Source organism: Molothrus aeneus, chromosome 4, assembly GCF_037042795.1.
Source record: "Molothrus aeneus isolate 106 chromosome 4, BPBGC_Maene_1.0, whole genome shotgun sequence".
Lineage (NCBI taxonomy): Eukaryota > Metazoa > Chordata > Aves > Passeriformes > Icteridae > Molothrus > Molothrus aeneus.
In genome coordinates, this window is record NC_089649.1 from 58622258 (window position 1) to 58645548 (window position 23291).

A 23291-nucleotide genomic window follows, 5' to 3' on the forward strand; every position below is an offset into this window, starting at 1 on the left:
CTTGAATCTGCAGTTTGGTGATTCAAGCCTGGTGGTTTTTTTTCCAGGTGAGTGAGCTTGTTTCTGCTTGAGCTTGGGCTGTCTGCTCTGTGGGCTCGCAGAGAGCAGGTTCACATGGAGTGATTGCTCAGGTGTGGTACATCTATGTGCCTGTTGAATCAGCAGCCAAATTCTCTTGCACTCAGAGAAAGCTAGAGAATTACGTTTGAACAATAAGATGGATGGTGTGTTGGCAGAGAGAGGCTCTGCTGTCAGTCTTAGGAAAACACAAATTGGGATTCCAAAATAAGTTTAACAAAAAAGAGGGTCAAACTTTGGGAAGCATAATGCACCAAACTTGGGAGTGTCATGTTTTAGTGTGAGATGAGGAGTATACATCACCTTGGAAGAGCTGACAAAATAATTGGTATTTTGAAGAAGAATGGCTTTGTAGTTCTTTGAAATAGTCGGTCATGTCTGGTGTCATCCATGAAAAAAGTGGTTTCCCACTAAACTCTTGCTTCTGTAGAAATCTGCTCAGGTCTGTTGTGTGGCTCAGGGGTGATCTCCCTTTAAAAAAGAGTACAGAAGTGCCAGGTTTGAAGCTCAGTGGTTCCTTAGGGGTGTGTCTGCTGCAGGAGGTGCAGCAGCTCTGTGATGGTGCAATGGGGCCTTGTCAGTGCTTTCGGGCGGGCTCCTAACGCTCTCTTGTGTGTGCCCGCAGGGCGCTGACTCTGGGAGGAGGACTGCCGCATCTGGAGCACCTGAACCTCTCGGGCTGTCTCACTGTAACGGGGGCAGGCCTGCAGGAGCTGGTTTCTGCATGCCCCTCTCTGAAAGATGAACACTTTTACTACTGTGACAACATTAACGGTAATGTCTTTCTAGGAAGATGTGATGCTTTTCTGGGGAGCGATGCTTGGTGTAGGGACTTTTAAAAAGAAAAAGAACCACCAAAACTGATCTGTTTTTAATGTCTGTGTAGCTCTGGGTTTTACAGATTAATTACAAAATTATGACTGTTAAATCAGTTTTGCCTTTTTGTTTGTTTGTTTGGTTTTTTTTGGTAACACTAGTACAGTTCTGTATTACATAGGAAAGCATTTTTAGTGCCTGTATCTCTTAACTTACTTTCTACCCCTATTAGTCATGTCTAAGTCTCTTTATAGCTGTATTACACACTTACCCTGTCCATATTTCCACTGTAAACCATGCAATTGTATGTTTTCTGTATGGTCATAACCTCAGACAGAAGCTTCATTAGGTTGGTACCAAAGCAGAGATTTTTAGGAAACCAATGATGTGTGTTTTGCCATGCAAACCTCTGCTATTGCCCTAGTTTTGGTATAGGATATTGCTGATTCTACCATCACATATCCTTATGGAAAAGGTAATTCAGTTTTTTCTCTGGTTTTGCTTGAGTCAGTAACTTAGGGATGGATCTAAACTGGAGAAGGATCTGTATAAATGCATAAAGTCTGTTCATGGTGCAAGTCTTTTCAGTGTTTACCACACTGGAATTCAGTCTATTAAGTCCAGTAACATTCCTAGCATTAGAGGTGGGAGCCATGGTGTGACTGGTATTCCGTGTGTGAATTTAAAACAGGTAAGTGCAACAGAAAGCAAGGGAAAAAGATGATAACCGGGTTCAAAGGCCTGTACATCTAATTGTGTGTAAACCAAAATTGTATTACCTGGTAGTTCATGGTGTCCAGCTCAATAATTTGCATCTGGATTGAGATGCAGTCCCAGCCTGGATATCAGATGTCAGAACTTTGGTATTGCAAGTAAATCTGTACTGATATTTAGGTATTCAATCCATTGAAATCAATACAAGATGATGCACTTGAATTGGATTGTAATATTAGAAGTGAAAGTATTAAACTTACCTTGTTTCCATAATTTTTGCCCATTATGCACTTTTTCAACACTGCTTTTTTTTTTTTTTTGAGACACTTGCTTTTTGTTACTTCCTTGCATTCTGTCTAGACTACAGCATTTAAAAATCTATTTTCTGTTGTCTTTCATTTCCACCTGAAAATTTCAAGGTTCTTTTTGTAAAAATCCTTCACTGACTCTCTTTCCTGCATTATGTTGAGTTTAAAGATGTCTTCAAAGACCAGTTAGAATCCTGTTCCCTTTACATCTGATTGCTTGCTACTTTTCCTCTCTTTATACTTCTGTCAGTAAGACCAGACATAATTTGTCCTCAGAAATTTGTGGTTTTCATCTTGTCCCTATAAAATACACCATAACATCTTTGTATTAGTTTACAATGCCCAAATCTGTGTGTGAGTCCACCACTTTATTAAAGCTTGGCTGTTTCATAGTATCCTCAAGAAATTATTTAAATTTAAACAATATTTTTGGATCATTCTGTAAAGTTGTCTGATCCTCTTCCTGTTTATTTCCTTCTTTTTATTGCCTGCTGGAATCTGTGAGCCTATAAGCTCTGCTTAGTTCTCTGAAGCATCATTGCATGCCTTTGGGTCAGCAGTTATTCCTGTAAAGAGGAGTGCACAGGGGCAGTGAGGCTGTGAGGGTCTGACTTCTTACATCTGAGATGACGTTATTTCTCAACAGAAGTTTATGGCTTTATGGAAAGTAGCCTTTATAAATGAATTCCCTGCAGTTTTGTCTGGGTTTTGTTCCTTGCATTTTCAATCAAACTTCATTGTGATAGGGCTGTTCAGTGTGAAACTGATGGGTTATTCCATTCTGTGGGCAGCAGGATTCCTACTGCAGCTGTTTCTGTATCATTTGGCATTTCTAAAGTAACTAGGGAAAGCAGTAGCTGTTGCATTTAAATCAATCCATACCTGAAGCTGTTTATCTGCACATTTACAGACTGTATTACTAACTGCTGCACAAAGTTTACTGATCTGTAAGCGTGTTCAGAATAATTTCATAATTTTCTTTGCCCACCAGCTTTTCAGTGATTGTTTTTGGGGAGGGCGTTGTACTCTGGGCTCAGAGATTGGAAAACCTGTCGGGGAAAAAAAAATGGAGCCAACAGCATGGAATTTAGCCATCTATGAATAATAAAGATACAACTTTGTCATCTGCTGATGAATAAGGGCTTTACTTTTACCTGCAGCTTATATTCAGATATTTTTTTTCCTATCAACACTAAGCCTAATGGGACCCCTTAGACACAACCCAGCTTCATTGGAATGTCTTTGTGGAGGGCTTGTTTGGTAGGCACATTGGTTGCAATTTTTGTATTTTCAGCAGGTGCTGTTCTATCTTTTTAGTAGAGCAAGACTAGAAAAGTAGAGCAGCTATGGTGAAGTAGTTGGGTAGTTGGGTTTAAGTCTGACTGCTGTTGCACACCAGTAACATGGTACAGTTTTTATGACCAGAAACCATGAATTTGCATATACTTCCAGATCTATTTTGTGTTTGTTTACTGTTAGCTTCACTTCAGTTTTTGGTTTGCATACTAATGTTTAGGATCTCTTATGTTTTTCACAGTGCTGGAAACCTCAGCTGCAGCTGAAAACAAATCTGTCAATGTACATCCCTTCTAATGGCTGATTTCATTTGTCTAAAACAAATTTGGTTGTGAATCACACTGAACTCAGCAAGAAGAGTTTAATGTTTGAGTTACATCTTGCCACTAAGTTCTTATTGTCCTAAGGCTGTTTTGTCCAGCTGTGTCCATTCTTCTGACTCGTTTCTCCATTTCAACGCCTGGAGTCCTGGAGTGCTTTCAGCTTTGGCATTAGAAAAATGGGGCTCCCTAATTTCTGCAGCAGTAGCTCTTTGCAGCATTTAAGTATGATTCAGTTTCTAGAGTTTTTTTTTTTAATTATGTAGTCCTCAGGTTCTGTAATTAAAGAAATAGGGCATTAATGAAATAAAGTTTGATTCTAATTAGTCACTCTTCCAGCATTTAAAAGTCACTGGTCATAGTTGTTCTGTCTTTCAGCAGTCAAGCCAAGACTTTGCAAGTTCTTTTAAGGTTCATGGACCACTGTGTGCAGACTTCTGTGGGAACTCAGTGTTCCAAGTGTAGGTCTCAGTCTAAATTCTACAGATTACCAGTGTACTCACAAATCTCTGGAAGGCTATTATATGCTGGTGGCAGCCAGTTGCCCTGGCAGGAGAAGTTCTTTTACTGTGGTCTTGGTCTGTGCTGTCATGTGTTCTTGGTGGAATGGTAAACTTCATTCTAGGGAATTCTGACTAATTTTTGTTCTACTAGTACATGTAACAAAATGGAGTAATCAAATAGCTCTGCTCATCTCCTACATTACCAAACCTCTTTATATGTTTATATGTTCACCACAAGTAAACAGCCCTCACCTCTATTCTGAGTCCCCTAAGCATCTGAGTAATCAGATGTGCTTGTAAAGAGCATTACAGTAATCCAGTTTAGAAGTAGCTAAACCAGTAACATAGACTGTGGCAGGTTAGATGAGAATCTGATTAACTTTGCTTTCCCAGGTGAACCCAAAACACATTTAATTTAGCACTTCTCTGCTAGCACTTGCTAAGCTTTCACAGAGGGACCCTTTACAGAGGGAAATACCCTTCTCCTTATGATCCACTGCATTACTGTTCCTTCTCCACACTTACATCACATGTTGTTTTATAAGACTGCATTTTGGGCTCCTTGTTAAGTCCAGCAGTGCATATGGTATCTGGCTCATCCCTGTCAAGATGTTTTATTACATGAGCCAGAACCTGACAGTGCAAACACCCAGTGGTTGCTTGCTATACCTGGCCATCAAAACTGTCAAAGTTCATTCAGATCATCAGCTGGTCCTCAAAGTGTGCAGTGTGTGAAATTGCTGTATGGAGCAGTGTTCTCCTAGATACTCAGTGCATTGCTAACTGGGCTGTACTGAAAGCAATAATGGGCAAATGAAGATGGGAGATAGTGGAACAGGTTGCCCAGAAAGGTGGTGCAAGACTCATCCCTGGACACATTTGGGGTTAGGCTGAAAGGGGTTTCTGAGCAACCTTATCTAGTTGAAGGTGTGCCTGATTATTGCAAGGTGGTTGGAACTAGATGACTTTTAAAGGTCCCTTCCAACCCACACTATCCTGTGATTCTGTAGAAGTGATTCATCTCCACTGTTAGGTTGAAATGACCATCACGCTGGACAATATGAAAGGAATATATGCAGGAATATATATTTTATATATATATATATATATAATATATAATATTACCATATTGCCTAACCTAATGCATCAGTGAGGTGAGAGGAGTTGGAGACCTCATATACAGAGTCCAGAGGAAACAGAAGAGACAGTGTTATTATGGCAAGATTAAAGAGACCATTTGAATTTAAACAGAGAGAATGCTGAAACAAAGTCTAGTCCAAATGAGGTCAGTAGCAAAGACTGGGGAAGTCAGAGGTTACAAAGCCAAAGAGATGTAGCCAAAGGTCAATGGTAGTAAATAAAGCCAGGGAAACAAACCCAGTGTCTGTGGCTATTAAAAGTAAAGGCATTTGAATTTTGCTCTCTGTACCAAATGTAAAAAGGAGCAAACTAAGCACTAGGGATTTTATAGAGGAGGTAAATGACTTATGATGATCAATTGACATGTCAAACCATAAATAACTCAAACCCAGATAGGCTTACTGTTAAAACAACCATTAAAGATACTTACTACCTTGTTATAACAAGAACATAGAATACCCTCCAAGTGATGGGAATTGCCCATGTATGATAAGAAAGAGTACAGGGAGGGCAGATTTCAGAAGATGTGGTTGGACCCTGAGTGTTTCATTTTATCTGAATTTTTTATTACAGGCTATAAAGGAAAGTTAGGGGTGGTATGAGGATTAGACATGGGGCAAGAAACGTAGTGTGGGGAGAAGGGTGAAATTTCACTGTGATATGCTTAATGTAATTTGTAAGTCATTGCCTAATAAATTGGGAAATGAACATAAAAGCATTTCAGATGGTCCAATGTACTTAGAAGTATCCAAGTTTTTCAGATCTTAAGTTGCTGCTAGAGTGGCTTAAATTTAAAAACTGAAAGCTAACTAAAGGATAGGAAGAAAGGGCTTAATGGTCACTGTTCAGGAGAGGAACCTGGGAGGTGACAACTTTCTCCCTGTTCCCCTCCCAAGAGTTCTGTGCTGAGATCAGTCTTACTCAGCATTTCCCTTGTGTTGTGGTGTAAGAAATGCACACAGCAATTTCCATGTTTTTGAGTGGTGCTCTGTGGTCTTCAAGTAATGATACTGATGACTTCTGGAAGGTTCACTGTAGGTGTATGTGTGGTTGAAGGTCTGGGTGGCTGGGAATAATCAAACTGTGATTGCATGAAAGAGAATTCAGAGCTGGCAGGTGCAGTGTGGAGATAATGATTTCAGAGAGCTGTTGGTGCTAATTCTGAGATCTTTCCTATTTGCAGCAGCAGCCAAAAAGCCACCAATGTTACCATCGTCAGGGTGGTGAGAACAAGATAGAGGGTGCTGTGCATGGTCCTGGAAGCCTTGGGGCACTCACATGTGGAGCACTGCATGATGGGCTTGGTCTCCCCATCCTGAGGAGAGGGAGTATACACTGGAGTTACAGAAGATACAGAAGAGGCCTTCTAAAAAGTTAGGGAACTGAACACTCAAAAAGCTGAATGTTTCAATCTGGGAATGAGGTGGCTGAAAAGGGAGCATGACTGTTACAGAACTGGGAAAGCAGTAGATGAGGTGAATGTGCAGTGGTAGTTCTCCAAATTTTGCAGTGTTAGAGCTCAGGGGCACTGGGTGAATTTTACACAGATGCACAATGTAGTGAACTTTGGAACTTGGTCCTGTGGAGAATTGTGGAAGGAGGTTTAAAAAGAGGTTAAAAACCTGCATGCACAACTGAGCCATAAACAAGTACTGAAGGAAATGGACTTCAGTGTCCCTGATGCAACAGTTAGGGTTGCTGGAAAAGCACAAAAGGTGTGCATGATAGGCTTATATCATGTCCCTAGACACCATTTGCTCTTGCCAGTGGTGGAGGTAGTGTTAGATGCAGCATGTTTCAATTAGGAGCATGAGGAATAACAAAACGAGCAGAAAAGGATGGAAAACAATATTAAATTATACTTAGAATTCCCTTCCTTGGGATGTTGTGGGTCTGTATGTTTTATCAACAAGCATTTTGCTAGAAATGTGACAGCTGCTTCAGAATCCCTGCTGTGCTGTGCAGCTGTGGCAGTGCTGGGGAAGGTCAGCCATGGCTTGGAAAATGCTGCTGCACAGAACATGCTCTGCCAAAGCGGCTGCTCAGGAGCACCGAGTCTTCTTTCTGAAGGACTTAAGAAGAAGCTTTCAAACTCTAGCTCGTAAGTGACATGGAGGATCAAAATTTAGTTCAGGTGAATAAAAAGATTTGAAAAGGAAAATGAGTTTATTGACCAGTGAAAAGTTCACTATACTGTAACTGTAGTTTTTCATTACAGTTTCAGGTTTTATTCAGTCCCATGTATCTTAACTTATTTACAGTATAGAGTATTGCTTATTGGTCTGTGGCATAAAGTAGGAAGATGGTTTCAAGATCCCAGATTCTTGGAAATTAATTGAATTACGGCTTTGCTGTTGAAGGAGGTAAAAAAAAGCCAGATATGGCATAGTGCCCTAGTTCATTAAAATATTTTATTAGAATTTCTAAATGCATTTAAAACACCTGAAATATTTGTTGATTTGTTTCTCATACAAATGGGGAAAATTTGTTTTGTCCTGGTCAGGTCTTCACCAGCTTGTTTGAGTTGGCTCAGCAACCCACTTCCAGTGTTTGTTGGTTGCCAGAGTTCAGGCAGCCTGAGTGTAAATGGGTCTCAAAGCAGGCATATGGCTGCAGGAAATAAAACCCTGTTTGAATAAATAGAGTAATTTCTTATCTCATGGTCACTTTAACATTTTACCTGAAAGGAGTAAGTGAAGGTAAGTGGAGGTGGGTAGAGTTACAATGTTGGTTTGTGCTTTCTGTGCTTGCAACTCATTCTTTTTTCTGAATGGGTCATTTTTAGCCTTATGGCTTCTGATGACTGCAGCAATGCTAAGGTGATTCTCTTTATAGTTTTTGAATTTCCAGTCAAGAGTATGTGAGAGTCTGGCCAACCATGAAGTGTTCATGGAGAAAAAAAAAATACTTCCAGGCTAAAAAACAGTTTCCATTACCACAGACATAGTTTTGGAGGTTATGGTTTCTTTGGTAATGATCATCTGAATTCGAAAAATGGGAATTAGAAATACGTTGTCAAAACCACTCAGTTCTGATGCTGTGGCAGCTTGCGTGAAGTTGCTCATTGAGTGTTGCTTATGGTACTTCTGTGTAATTTGGGATGTGTTATCTTCATCGGACTAAGCTATGGAGCAAAAATCTCTTGAAAAATACCTGTTCCAGGTGAGGTTTTTACACTGTGATTGTACCGGCAGTGTTCCAGACTTCACAGCACTGACTAAAGTGTAGTGCATTGTAAAAAATGAGATGTTTTCTGAATCACCAGTTCATGAGAGTAATGAATCTAAATGAGTGGCCTTTCCTTCTTTTCACGTTTCTGTTGTTTTTGTGCAGGTCCTCATGCTGAAACCGCCAGTGGATGCCAGAATTTGCAGTGTGGTTTTCGGGCCTGCTGCCGCTCTGGCGAGTGACCGCTGACGTCTGATCCTCTACTCCATTTAGCTGAGCAGGCTTCCTCTCATGCACTTTACTTACAGCTCGCATCTTGTGTTAACAATCCTTGGAGTGAGACTTGTTATACTAGCCTGACCCTGCCCACAACTTCAGAACCTTAATTATGAGTGTACTGTACAGTGTTGTAACAATCTCACAACCTCATTTGGCTTGAAGGGTGTTGGGTTTTATTTTACATAATTTGGGGAAGATGGGAAAATCTTCAGGTTTTTTTTTAATGCCACTTTATTCCAGTTTTGGCACTTAACTGTACTTTACTGAATTATTTTGTGTTAGGTGACTTTCTTTTTTTAATTTTGAATCCGTAAGTACAATATAAACCTCCGCAGAGAATTTGAATTTTACTGTTTGCATTTGGGTAACAATTATACATCTTTAGGAGCCTGGTTTCTTCCCCTTTCCTTTCATCCTGAAGTTGTTCTTTTTATTGCAAAATTAGGGAAATTGCCACCTTCCTTTTGCATTTGGTTTTGTATTTGGGCTTGAAAGACATAAATAAAACATTCCCACCAATAAAAAAGTGTGTGCAGCTGTTGAATATCTGTGCTTTTAGAGTGCCATGCCAGAAGGCTGCAGAGGTTGGGCAGGTGAGTGGATATTGTCACGGCTGTCAACTGTACAGTATGTATGGGGGTTTTTGGTTTGGTTTTATGGTTCCCATGACTCTGCTAAGTTGCATTTTTGAAACAGCTTCCAAGGAAGTAAATTTTCATTAATCTGAACTCTGTGAAAGACAGCAATGCATTTTCCCCCTTGCTTCAACAGTTAAAAAGATTCCTCTCTGGACAGTAGAGACTGTCAGGGAGCAGAAATTCTGCTGTGATTAGTGAAATGTGTGCTAGGAAGAGATGAGTAATAGATGAGTGTGTCCTGTGCTGGTATGAGGGAAAGCCCACTGTGTGAGGGATGAGTACTGTAGCCCATGGCAAGTTGTAAACTTCAATGGCCACCTGCTCATAGTTGACACAGTTGCAGGCTGGTTTTTTTCTACAGCAGAGGAGAGGCAGGTGTCTGCTTTGGTAGAAGGCAAACAGGTTGTTTTCTTTCTCCTATCCTGCCTAATTTTTAGGACTGAAAATACAAGCTAGTAATTTTTACCTGTTTTCCTAATTGGATAAATTCTTTTGAGTAGTATTTATTTAGAACACCAGTCATGGTGACATAGAAGCTTTCAAGATACCAGGGAAAAGTGTCTGGGAGGTTGGTGTGCAGGCAGAACCGGAGGTTACTGGAGGAAACTGCAAGTTTCCATCTTGGTCACACTAAAGAGTAAGGTAAGAAAAACACTAGTGAGTGTAAGCACAGCTGAGGACAGAATGAGCTGCAGATACACCGTGGAATAAAGCTGGGAGATGCCATCAGTGTTCAGCACAGCATCTTGTGATGACAGTGTACTTTCTAGAGGGGCCTGCAGAAGGGTGCCAACAGACTCTGAGCTGGTCCATGACTGTTGAGAGAGCTGGCAGACACTGAAGTGATGCCACTCATGATCATCTTTGAAAGGTCATGGAGATCAGGAGAGGTGGCTGAGGACTGCAGGAAAGCAAATGTCACCCTGGTCTTCAAAAAGGACAAGGAGGACCCAAGAACTACTGTCTAGTCAGCATGACCTCTGTTCCTGGAAAGGTAATGGAGTGTCTCATTCTGGAGGCCATCTCTTCTCATGAATGACTGGAAGGTGATTAGCAATAGTCAGCATGGATTCACTGTTTCACCAACCCACTTTCTCTCTATGATGAAACAACTCCCTGGCTGGCTGAAGGGAGAGCAGTGGACTGTGAACTCTGACTTCAGCAAGACTTTCAATGCTGTCTCCCACAACCTCCTCATAGGGTCAGGAACTGGACTGGATGAGTGGACAGTGAGCTGAATTGGGACCTGGCTGAAGAGAAGATCCCAGAGGTTTGTAATCAGTGGTACAGGATCTAGTTGGAGGCCTGCCACTGGTGGTGTCCCCCAAGGTTCAATACTGGGCTAACTTATTCATCAGTGACTAGAATGAAGGTCTAGATGCCTCCTTGGCAGGTTCACTGACAACACAAAGCTGGGAAGAGCTTTGGGCTGGTTCCCCTGAGTGCTCCACAGCCCTTCAGAAGGCCCTGGGCAGGTTGGAGAGATGGGCAGAAAGGAACCATCTGGAATTCAACAAAGGCAAGTTCAGGGTCCTGCTGAACTCTCTTCCTAAGCTCAGCCCACTGTCATTTTTACTTGAAGAGTTTGATTAGCAAGACAACAGCAGGAAAAGGATATGTATATCAGTATTAACAGCACAACTACTTACATACTAGTAAGTGAATTTGGTTTTTATTAACTAATCTTTTGATAATCTTCTACTTGCAAGTTTGCTAACTTGCAGACAAGGATTTCATACTCCTAAGTAATTTAATCAAATTCTTGTATAAAAGGAATGAGCTTCTGCTTAAGGTTTAGTAAAAATATTTATTAAATCCTTCAGATTTAAATTCTTAAGAAAATGTCTTCTACCTTCAAATGGTGCTGGCATTATACCGATATAAAATATGGAGCAGGATATGAAGCAGCCTCTCAAAAATTGAAGTATGGTCTCTTCACTAATGGCTCTTAGGTATATGAAATTTATTCATAGCTAAAAATTCAGGAACTGAGATACAGGAAATTTTTTTACTTACAAGTGTCTTTTGAAGAGGAACATAATCTGACTAGCTACAGGGATACCAAGGAAACATTTTACTCTGCACTCTCACTTATGTGGAGATGTGTAATGCTTAAAGAGTGTGAGGTTCCACAGGGAGCTATAAAAGACTATATAAAAATCACCTATTAGTACTGGAAATTTATGCTGTCAGTCTCTTCCTTAGCAGTAATTAGTGGTTTTAGGTCAAATAAAGCTACTAAAAATCATGTTGTCATTTGATTTTTAAAATACTTGAAATAATTCAGCAGTGACAGAAATCATATTTAGACCTTTATAAGCAAATTTCTTGCAGTATTCAGACTGGTCTATACTACCTATTTCGCACAAGTGAAGCAACATAAATCCATATAGAGAGAACATTTTGTGGATAAGCATGAATATACACAGCCAGAGCAAATTCAACATTGGCAACATCAATGGTGTGAACTCTTGTGCTGTGTACAGCTTCTATTAGAGGTCTCACTTCAGAATATGGCATATGAATAGGAAATCCAGAGACCTGGAAAAAGAAAGAAAAGAAAACATGTAAGAAGAAAAGATAAAGGCATCTGAATAAATTCATAGCTAAAAAATTTACATGCTGAATAAATCAAATTCTATTCTCTATTGCCAGGCTGAGGGGATGCACAGAAGAACCTTTGTAATTTGGTAACACCTCCCTTTTTCACTTACTCCAGGCAAGCTTCTGCCATTTTTCCTCTCTAATTTGGTTTAAGTTCAAAGTGAAGTTCATTAGAATCCACTAGAATGAAGTTATATTAATGAACACGTATAGTAGAGCTTCATTGCTTTTTAGCCTTGTGGCTGGCTTTAAATCACTCTGTTCTCCTGGCTTGGGATTTGAGTGCAAATGTCTCCTGCTCAACAGGAACTGAAGCCTCAACTCATTTTGGAGCTGGCCAGAGCTGCCAACTGTCACGGGTGTTCCATGTGGAAAGCAGAAGGCCCTTCCAACAGCCTGGAGGAATAATGCACAGGCACACCTGTAGCTGCAGTGAACACATCCATTTTCTTCTGTCTTTAGAGAGTGAAGCAAAGACTAGAAAACTGCAGAAGAGCATGTTGTGTGGGCTCCTGCACCTGTAAATACACTGTGTGTAGCACTACTCAGCAGCAGGTTCCTTCTGACCCTGAGAGCAGCTGCACCGAGCAGCTGGTGCTGGGAGGCTGCACTGGTGTTGATGTACTGGCTGTAGTTGCTGTTGTGCAGCAACACATGTTTCTGCTGAACATAAGAATATAAAGTTAATTGGGTGCATTGTTGTTTTATCTTCAACATTACAAATGAAATAAACCAGATCATCACTCCTTCCCTCTATGAAATGATGATCTCTTTGGTATAAAATCTCTTGTGAATTTTGGCAGTAGAAGAAATAACTAGCCTAGGACACTCTTCTATACCACAGAGTGGCAATACTAGGGATTTCTTGCTTCTATGCACAGGGCATTTATGTTCACAGTGTACCCTGTAATCTCCCAGCTGTTTTTGCAGCTCTGCCTGGTGGTCATCTTCTACATCTTTGCCTTGATTTTGTTCCAGCAGCGGCAAAAAGTTGCGCAGGGTGGAGGTGCAGTATCTGTTCCAACGTGTTGGGCGTGTTGGTCTCCATTCCATAATCTTATCCTTTAATATTTTTTCAATCCTGCAGTAAGATAGACTGATTATTACAGTTCTAGTATTGCACATTTGAACTGATCTCCCTTGGCAGACAGTACAGATTCTGAGAACCACACATGACCTCAGTTAAACTTACTGCTCACTACAAGAGCAGAAAAGCCAACACAGTTGTGTAGTAATGACTGTCAGTGTCTGCATGGAAAGCCATGGAATTACAACCCCTTTTAGTTTACACCCTCTCCTCTCATCCCCCCACAGCATTTTGTTCTTGGTGAAATGGTAGAGCAATGACTGATCAGTTCTTTCTACCTGGCAATCTCTATTGAAGAAGAGAATTTTAAAAAGCCCTGAAACAATAGCTTCTAATTTTTTAGGCCATTCTCCTGGCACTGAAAGCAGATTTTTAGGAGCTAGGCATGAATACCTAGGAATGTTCTGGTATTAGCACTGATGGCACTTGTTCTGGAGGAAGCATTACCTGCTCTGCAGTTCCAGTGCAGCAGCCTTATCTGAATGCTCATACGTTAGTTCTTCAGGCTAGTGATAAAAAAAATAAATATTAAAACGTGCAATCTCTTCTAAAACATCTAACATTGTAACTCCAGGAGTTTCTGCCTTGATAATGCTCAGAGAAATTTACAATTATGCAAAAAGAAACTATTCTTTAAGAGAGACATGATAAAAATTTAACTAGATATTTGTGTGTAATTCTGGGGTTTTTTTCCCCCAGTAAATTTCAACTGCTTACACCTTTCATAACTGTACAGAAATTTCTGGCTTTTTACTAGTGATGTTCATACAACTTGAAAAAATGCCTTAGCCATGAGACAAAAGTTGACTTTTTCTTTATAATACTGAACTACTACTTTAGATATATTTGTGTTAAAGATTTATTCCATTTACTTCACTGTTGCCCTGAGATCTTAGCTAGAGGGCAAAAACATTAAATCTGTACAAAGTCAACTTTTTTCAGTATTCCTGCTTTCATTTTTTTAAGGAGTAACTAGGAAATCTTTTTAAAAACCAATGCTATTACATAGATGTACTTAACCAAAGAAGTCCAAAGAACTTAATATGTGCTTCTTTATACCAAGTCTGTGATGTCTCAGTCCCTCTTTTGGAGCTGGCAATAGATCCATCAATACCTGAATGCTGCGGAGACCAGGGAATGGCAAACTTCTTGAAAAAAAAGGTTTCCAAAGTTTTGGTTTGCTGATATCAAAATACATCCTTCCTGGGGAATCATATTCTTGCATATTAAACCAAATCTGCAAGAAAGCAAATTTGGTTTAGCTTTTAGCATATAATCAACACCTGTGGAACACATTCCACTTACATAGCAGTAAAATACTATATAATGTTGACCTCCTGTAGCAATTTTTTCTGCTGTTCTGAGCTGCATTTCCACCCCTCTGGACTGCTGTACAATTCTTTCTGAATTCTGATTAAATTCCTCCAAGAGCCCACCCCAGTGCTGCTGGGGCTGTGATGCCTGGTAGCTGCTGCACCCAACAGTACTGCTTTTTTAAGTGTACCTTGCAGAATACAAGCAGAGACTGCAGACACACAAGTCACAGCTTCTGTGCACATTTTGTCAGCAAGTGGAACCCATGTCTTGCACTCCCTTTCTTTACAGACATTAATTCTGGCCTCTGTGCCTGGTCTGGAGCATGCAGGCACTGTAGGATTCTTGTTCTAACAACCTTTAAATAACTCTTTCATATATAGAAATGTGACTGGGCACACTTACATTATCACAGCTGATCAGACAGTACACATTTTGTAAGGGGCAGAAAGTATCATACTGCCCATAAAAACATCCAGTACTGGGGTTCCAAATTACATACTGACTTTGTTCCAAAGTTAATACATATGCAGTTGGTCCCTAGGAAGAAAAAAAAAAAAGGTATGAGAAAGATGTTTGAAAACTGGCTACAAGTAGGCTTTGTATTCCTAGTAATACTAATTTTTTACTATTGAGGTTGATAATGCTTTTTAGGGCAAACTGCTTGGAAGAATTGACAGGTTCATTACAGTTCTTATAATAACACTTATATAATAATGTGGGAGAGAAATGTCAGACATGCAGAGCTCCAAGCCACTTTTTACATATAGAATCTGAAAGCTCTTGTCTCAGGAACCAACAGATGTGAAATTCCACATACAGGAATGTTTACCAGATGCCACTTCAGTATCAAGACATCCTGCTTGGCTACTGCCCCAGCCCTCATCCATGGACAACCTCTGAGCTGAAGGACTCCCATCCAGGCAGCACACTCTGTGTCAGCCATCAGCCTCCTCTCAGGCATGTAAGGAATTTCCCAGCTCTCTTTATATTCTCTATCAGGAATACCTAAGCTGCTCTTCTATGTTCTTGTCATCCATTATATTTCCCAGGTATCTTGAAATACATGGAAAAAATTCCCTCCTTACAAAATGTTTTATTATTGACTAGCATTTCCATCAGATTTTGAGGGGAGGGAATGTATCTGAGTACCTATTCCTGTCACTGCAGTATCTCAGAATGTGCTTAAGAAACCAGCTTAGACAGAAATTTTTACCAAACCTTTCATATGTATGTAGAAATTTGCAATATAAACAGTTACCACCTTTTTGGAAAGAGCAGTATTGGTTAGTTGGAAATCTGAGTGCTTCCCTGAGAACAAAGGCATCTCCCAAGCAGCAAAACAAGCTCAGTGTCTCAGTTCTGGGCCAGTCTGAGCCCAGCTGCTGCCACAGTGGCTCCCAGCAGCCCAAGGCAGAGCAGACACCTCACCTGTCTGCATTACAGTGGGCAGAGGGAGAGGTCCTTGTCCAGCCTGAGCCAATCATCTTTGCTATTGCTGCAGCTCTGCCATCAGCCTGAGAGAGAATCAGCAGATGTGTGTGACCACTAAGAATCCCTGGCATGCCCCTAGCCCTCACCTATCACCTCTGAACTGTACCAAATCCCACACAAACTCAGACTCTGTGTATCCATGACTGAGATGCTGTCAAGGGACTGTGTCCATCAGATACACCATTTATACAAGCTAACGACAAATCAAGGGTTACAGATGCTTGGTACTGTATTGGGATGACAACTACTACCAGTTTAAGCATGGAAATTGAGGCCCAGGAAAAAAACTCCAGACATATATTAAGATGTACTTTCAATTTTTTTATTTACTTCTCTGAAAAGAATCGGTGCCCAGCACCAATCTTTAGATAATATCCTGGAAAAACATCCCATCAAGAAACAATTATCCATTGTTGGGGGCCAAAGACTCCACAAAATAAAAGTTAATACTTAGGCCAAATGAAAGAATCCTCTTACCTCAGGAATGGCATTTCCAATGATGAGCCAGGCTTTTTTCCCCATTCCAAGAAAATAATTACACAAGAGCACGGCGTGTTCTTCCTCATCTCCCGCCAGAAGATAAAGAAATTGCTAATTGAGATATTAAAAAAAAAAAAAAGAATGTTTTTCTAGGCAGTTATCAACTTAGAATATTTGATAATGTTTCTTAACACATCTGAAGCAAGGAGTCCTTTCAGATCTTTGCAACTGATCTTTACTGTTTACTGGTCACTGCTTTAACACACAGGATGAAGAGTGAATGGTGTGAGAATACATGAGGTCTGAGATCCTATCACAACAACCAGGGTGTTTTTTTTTTAGAAAGACCCTTTTTCAGAAAAGTTCTGAGATGATAAAAACTTCATCTATGATAAACAATGTCTGCTGTTATTCTCTAAATTACAGGATTTGTGTGACAGAATACTAAATATCTCATTATTGCTTACACTACATGCAATGTCTTTCCTGTAGTTCCTTGGAATGACAATGATCCATTTTAAGTCTAGTTGTAAAGTCTCCATCAGTAAGCATCCTTTCACTTGTGCATGTGTGTGACATTATGGACTGGTTTATAACTGAGAAAAAAAAGAGATGCTTTGAAGCCCTAACATATTCTTAGCTTACTGCAACCTATTAAAGATAAAACTTTTGGCTCAGATCAGAATAAGCAACTTCTTTCAAGCTTTGGTCCTTATCCTTTAAAATAAATGGCTTAAATAAAATTATTCCTCACAATAACAGAATCACAGAATAATTTAGGTTTGAAGGGACCTCAAGAGCTAATCTAGTACAACCTCCCTCCAAAACCATGGCCACTAGGATGTTCTTTCACATTCAAGAGGATGAAGAACTTCTTTTTAATGCATTGCTTACATCTGATGTACTCCATAAATCACAAATTCCAGCAAATGACACACTATCTGGCAAAAAAGGAATCAAAGCAACATATCGAGCCACCAGTTCCTGCAAGAAAACAAAGCAGAGCAGGTCACCCCTTTAATTCAAAATGCTCTAATGTTATCATACCAGATGCGAAGAACAATGCTGGTTCCACTCAATGACAAAACACTGAGTAACCTCAGCACAGTAGCAGCTAGCTCATCTTAGAATTTCTATCAAAGACTGATATGATTTACTGCCATTGAGGTTTGACATAATTCTTTGTCTTTTAAAGGACAATACTCATTAATACACTTATTTTTTTCCCCAGAAAAAACAAACATTATTTTACAGTATCATTATAGTTGGACTTACTGTGTATTACACATAGTCATTACTACTTTTATTTTGTATCTGTAGTTTTTCCTCTGCAAAAGGTGCAGCTGTACAGCAGAGACACAAAAGCTTATGTGCATCTGCATGTGCACATGCATCCTGACATCTGTATCAAATATCTTGCAATCTGTATTCCAGAGACTTCACCATCTTTTCTAAGTACTTACTGCTGCTGTTTGAGATCTATTTGGGACAGCATCAAGAAGCTCCTGTGGTGGATTCAGAGGTTTGATATATCTGGTAATAAAAACTGTTTTTCCATCAAGGTCAATTACAGTTGTTAGGCACTGGCGGCTTGGAAACTTTGATGTACATTCAGCTTCATATTTTTCTGCTGCCTGGAGCAGTTTCTCATCTTCTTGGGTATCAAACTTCAAAAGACAGTAGAATTTATACTAAATCAGTTTTATTTATAGTTTGGACTTAAGTCTTTACTATATTTGGCCATATTTCACCATTTGGAGGACAATTAAAAGATTGTTAAATTCTTTTCTAATAGCACTTTGAACTTGCTTTGTAGTACAAAGTTTTGCTTACAGACATAAAAGGAAGGTCAAGGCAATGGAAAATCAGGTAATTTGCACTTACTTATGAATGCCCATAATGATCTATACATATAAGCTGGCTTTATTGAAGCACTGAAGAATGTAGTGAAAGTTATGGCCAAGTAACACTGGGAGCATGAGGATGTAACACCACATATTAAGTAAAAAATAAGCAATTATAGTTAGGTACTAATCCTATGAGCTATTCCCACAGCACTCCATTAAAACCACAATTGACATTAAGCATAAAATCTCAGCGATTTTTATATAAAGAATACTGCAACAACACTGCTCAATGCCAAAATATTTGCAGAGAAAGTTCAAGTGATTTTTAGATGAATCCTTATAATTCAGAGGTGTTTAAAATTTCCACATTTTAAATGTGATTTTTCAGAAGAAAATGTAGGACTCAAAAGCACATATCAATTATATAACAATGACAATTATTTCATGATGCTACCAAAGATGTCATCTTTTAAAGGTATTAAGATTGGTCAAAATTATCTATTTAGAATTCCTTATATACTCCTAGTGGTGGTGAGAATTAAAGTTCATCCTTCATAGTATTTTTGTTTAAAATGAGCCACTTTTGTCATTTGTTAATCTTTAACCTGAGGTGGAACAGCTTGGGCTAGAGCTCCAAGTTAGAAGAGAAGGCACACAGTGGTGATTCTTCTCAACCTTATTTAAGAGCAGAAAAGTAGAGCCTCTGGCATGTTGTAAAAGTAAATGTAGCAATTTACTGCAAATATTACTGGCAAATAAACAATTACTATGTCACAATCGAGTAACACAAACTGCAAAGAGGTTGCTGAATGGCACAAACCCGAGCTAAGTCTTAAACTGGGAACAACAGGAGTATCTCAACTGATTTATTAATGTTGTACCTTCTTAAGCATTTCATTCATCTAATAGAGGTTCAGGAAGGACAGCAGGAAAGAGAGGAAAAATAAGTAAAGAAACAAAAAAGGTATCATAAAATTAAACTAAAATTATGCTTAGCATCCTAAAGCACTACACAAGCATTTCAAATTAAGTGCAGGTTAGGAAGAGGAAGAAAGTATGGCAAATTATTTTGGTTTTTTTTCCCATAATATGCCAAACTCTTTCTATAATAGGTGTATGTGTTGCAGCTGGAGAGTTGCAGCAAAGAATTGTAATGACTATTGTTGTTAGTCTAAGGCACTTCTGGTTTACTAATGAAACTGAAAAAAACAGCAGCTGCTGCTTAGGAATTATTATCTTCAAAAGCTCGAGGCATGCACGAAGCCATAAATAATAAATGCTCATTTGAACAGTATAAACACAGAAGCAAGAAAATACTCTTTGCACCTGCCACCACCTTTTTGTCCACTAAATCCTTTTGTTCACAAATACTCACACAACGCTTTATTGTTTACACAAGTACATGGAAAGACTACATGCTCACAGATAGGAATGCCAATTTACTTTCCCTGAGGACTAAAATTAGATACCTGGGCAAAGTTATTTCTCATGTATTAAATGCACACCTCACTTAATGGTGCATCTAATTAAACTGAACAGATAAAAAATTTGAAATAAAACACTCCAAATTTGTATGAATGTCCTTCTGTACTTGTTCATGTCCTTTGGTACACTAAGGAGAGCTATTAATATGCATCTCAAGAACTGCACCACTGGAAACAAAGAGCAAGAGAATGATGAATTAGTGATTAGTTACCTTCTCTCTGACAGACTCTCCAGGGATGAGCTGTGGTTCAATGGTAATGAACAGAGTTATATATGAGCCCTCACTCAGATTTCTCACAGAATCAAAACCTCTCTCCATGCCCACGCTCTTTTCTTTGCTGTAGCCAAGGAGGACTGGAGGAATATTGACCTTAAATGTACCATCAATCTACAACAGATACAGAGAAATACTTCTCATTAAAAGCAAAAAAGCAAAAGTTCCCTCTCACATAAATTTGCTACTTGAGTCTGCATATTTTTTTCTTTTGGTTATTAAAGTTACAAAACAACAAAATGAGAGAATATGACATTTATATTGATTAACTGTGGGGAAAACATGAGGTATCTCATTGTTAAATATATTAATCACAACTTGATTTCAACCTCTCTTGCATATTATGAACGCTAACATTTAATGAAATGGAAATCATATACACTAGTTCACAGAGAAAGAAAGAGTGCTGGCCTTTCACTACTTTTCCTTCAAACACCAAACTCTACATGGCTCTGCTTATCTGGAAAAAATAAAAAATGGCAAAATACAGGTTGCATGACTATGCTTCTCAAGGCAGCAGCAGACCAACAGGCCTTTGCCTATGAGTGCTGTGGGAAGGATGGTCCAGCATTCAGATGGACCCTCTTCCATGCACAACCTACTGATGCTTCTTGGGTGGAACTGGAACTGGGCCTTTTATCCAGCTTCTATATGGAAGTGCTCTGCCAGACCCACCAGCCCTGGCAGCTCCCCCTGCTAGCACAAACAGAGAACAAGGTCTTTCTGAAGGGCAGGCTGAGACAAGAGATGGCAGGCTCACTTGCTTGGGCAGGTTTCAATAGTGGAAGTAGCCAGCTTTAAAAGAAAAGCAAAAGCAGTAAACTCCAGATTTGGAGACAATTGAGGTGACTGCCACCAGAAAGGGTACCTTCAGTGGATGAGGGAAATGAACAGATGACTCACTGGCATGGCTCATCAAACATTTAAGAACAAAATTAAGTTTTGATGAGGAGAAAACTAAAGATATCACTCAAAATTTCTGCTCCAGTGTATTAGAACAGGATTATGAAATGCCTCATTTGCTAGTGAAATTTAGTTGCTAGATCCACCTTGATATAACCACTGTGCTGATCAGGCTTTTTCAAATTCCACACAAAATCCTACTCAAATGCAAAGAATATCTACTGCTGGGAAGATCTCTACAAGCACTCACACTCTGCTTAGGCAATCACAAACTCTAACACCTCCTCAAAGACAGTCAGCAGTGTATCTGACAGGAATTCTGGAGCTACTCTGGTTCTACAGCAGAAAGACCAAGAAGCTGAGGAACAGAGGTTCACAGTATGGGAAATCCTTAAAGATGGATTATGGATGGTGGCTGTATTGGTAAGCAGTCTGTTAAAATGTCAAGTCTGCCCATTAGGTCTCTCTGTGAGCAGACACACTTCTCAGGTGGATTTCATTCATTCAACATAGAACAATTCCCTAAAAATGAGCACTGAGTCATGTTGTTTCCTGTTTGCTGACCTACAGCAATGGTGATCACATTATGTGACATTTTCTGCACAGCATGGCCAAAGACTCATGAAAAGAAGGTCAGATCTTCTTACTACTTACATCTTCTTTAAAATCAGTGAAAACTTCATGGTACAGGGCACCACAGCTCTCAAAGAGAAAAATTAACTGATTAACCTCCCAAGTTGAAGAGCACATATTATTAATGATCTAGCAGAAACAAGTGGACTAAGCCTGGTTAGACATATGCTGTCCAAGATTTCTCAGCAATGAAAAGTGCTTTCATGCTTTCCTGAATCCCATGACAATCACATCCTGTTATGCTTTGCAGACAGCCCAGGAAAACAACTTTGATCATCAAGCACTGCACTCAAATCTAATGAGACTCCTACAGACTTTCCCTCCACCTAAAGGATCTGGGAGGCTCAGAGTATGGCTTGAAGTCCTTAAGGTTCTGAAAAGTGCCCCATAGGACCAGAGAATAGCAAATGAATGTGTCATTAGGAATGCAACTGATTTCTCAGTTTCTTGCTTCATGAAGATTCTGACTTTTGTGATCAGATATCTTGATCTACACCAAAAAGCAACTGCCATGCAGAAGAAGTCCTACAGCTGTGTTACAATATAATAGGACTATCAATGGAAAGAAGCAGTTTCCTTAAACTAAGTCCAGGATGAGTGGCTGGACAAAAAAAAAATATTTCCTCTGAAGAAGAGCATGTTTTACTATTACTCCCATGACTAACTGTGGCTATTTCTTGAAGAAAGCTTCTCTTGAAAAGTTCTAGAAATGGAAGAAAGAAGGGATTAGGAGAGGCAAAGATCAAAATCTTGTGATTCATGGAAAGTGTGAAAAAAAAGTTCAAATTTCCTCTTGTATCTGGGTGATTCTATTCCTAGTTCATCTATCCAGGCTGTGCAACACCACAGCCCTCAAAAGCCACTGAGAAAATCACCTAAAAAAATCTGTGCTTTTAATGTTGCTACTGAAGGAAGTCAGGCTGCATTGTCACTATTGAGTATATTTTATCTCTTCTCCCTTCAAAACCTTGAACTTACTGGGAAATACCAGATCTGTCAAAAAAATCCCAGTGGTTTCAAAGACATCTTCAAACAATTCCATAGAAATAAACTAACAATTACAAAGAATATAATTAAATCTGACATTCCATTTCCAGCCCTTTTCCATTCTCAGTTCTGTATTTTACTTCAAATAAAATCACTCACCCTTGCTTGAAAATATATGGTAGTAAATGGAATCTTAACACATCCCAGCCAGTGTCTCTCAATACGAGTGTGGATTCCACTTCCTCTCTCACGATCATCCTATTAAAAAGTTGCCCAACACAACACTTTGTAAGACAGCTTCATTTCCTTTAATTCAATCAACAACTGAATCAAGGCATTAATAAAAAATTCTGTATGAATTTTCTGTAAGTATCAGCTCCAATACTTGTGCAGCAGTAATTATTCTGCACAACTTTCAAGCACACCAGATGCTGAAAACATAGAAGAACATTGCAGTCCATGATACAATGTGCTTGCACTTTAGGGTTTAAGTCCTGTATAACCTGTAATGGAGAACTTAAAGCTTTGACAAGGTGTCCACAACACTCTTCTCAGTAATGAAGCAAATGAAAGCTCTAGTTTGAAAAGCTTTTTGAAGTAAAAAAAAATTGTAGGAAAATCTAAGTAAACCCTGTGAAATGCAAAAACTGTTTTCATGTGCACTGCCTATCAGATTTCCAAATCTTTCATGATCAGCCTAGAATTATTTTTAAAAAAACCTCTGCCATGACATCCAAGTTTCAAGTGTGTAGCTTTCTTCCTTATGCTTCATCAAGTATCATTTCAGTTTGAGGACAGAATTCTGTTCCCAGTGAAGTGTGTGCATTATTTATTTCTGGGCTATGTTTTCAAGAATGTTGAGTGCTGCTATTTTTGTGTCTGCTGAATTGACTAGGAAAGCTTTCACTGGATTCAACAGGGGA

The 23291-nt window shown here is 39.3% G+C and overlaps 2 protein-coding genes across 3 annotated transcripts in view; one reads left to right on the top strand and one right to left on the bottom strand.

Annotated features, from left to right (window-relative positions):
• Positions 1 to 9166, top strand: part of FBXL5 (F-box and leucine rich repeat protein 5) — a 34219-nt gene extending 25053 nt beyond the window's left edge. Inside the window, exons 10-11 of the mRNA XM_066548604.1 lie at positions 704 to 852; positions 8509 to 9166. Coding sequence (XP_066404701.1) covers positions 704 to 852; positions 8509 to 8585 — 226 coding nt within the window. The 3' untranslated portion in view covers positions 8586 to 9166. The remainder of the gene's footprint in view (positions 1 to 703; positions 853 to 8508) is intronic.
• Positions 9167 to 11047: 1881 nt separating this feature from the next.
• The window catches only part of CC2D2A (coiled-coil and C2 domain containing 2A), a 52004-nt gene continuing 39760 nt past the window's right edge, over positions 11048 to 23291 (bottom strand). Inside the window, exons 25-35 of one of the 2 annotated variants that reach the window (XM_066548605.1) lie at positions 22528 to 22626; positions 19783 to 19959; positions 18968 to 18988; positions 17703 to 17906; positions 17134 to 17223; positions 16237 to 16350; positions 14671 to 14805; positions 14066 to 14188; positions 13399 to 13457; positions 12768 to 12945; positions 11048 to 11801 (exon numbers count right to left, since the gene is read on the bottom strand). In XM_066548605.1, coding sequence (XP_066404702.1) covers positions 11613 to 11801; positions 12768 to 12945; positions 13399 to 13457; positions 14066 to 14188; positions 14671 to 14805; positions 16237 to 16350; positions 17134 to 17223; positions 17703 to 17906; positions 18968 to 18988; positions 19783 to 19959; positions 22528 to 22626 — 1389 coding nt within the window. In that variant the 3' untranslated portion in view covers positions 11048 to 11612. The remainder of the gene's footprint in view (positions 11802 to 12767; positions 12946 to 13398; positions 13458 to 14065; positions 14189 to 14670; positions 14806 to 16236; positions 16351 to 17133; positions 17224 to 17702; positions 17907 to 18967; positions 18989 to 19782; positions 19960 to 22527; positions 22627 to 23291) is intronic. The other variant, XM_066548606.1, reaches the window with a different exon arrangement.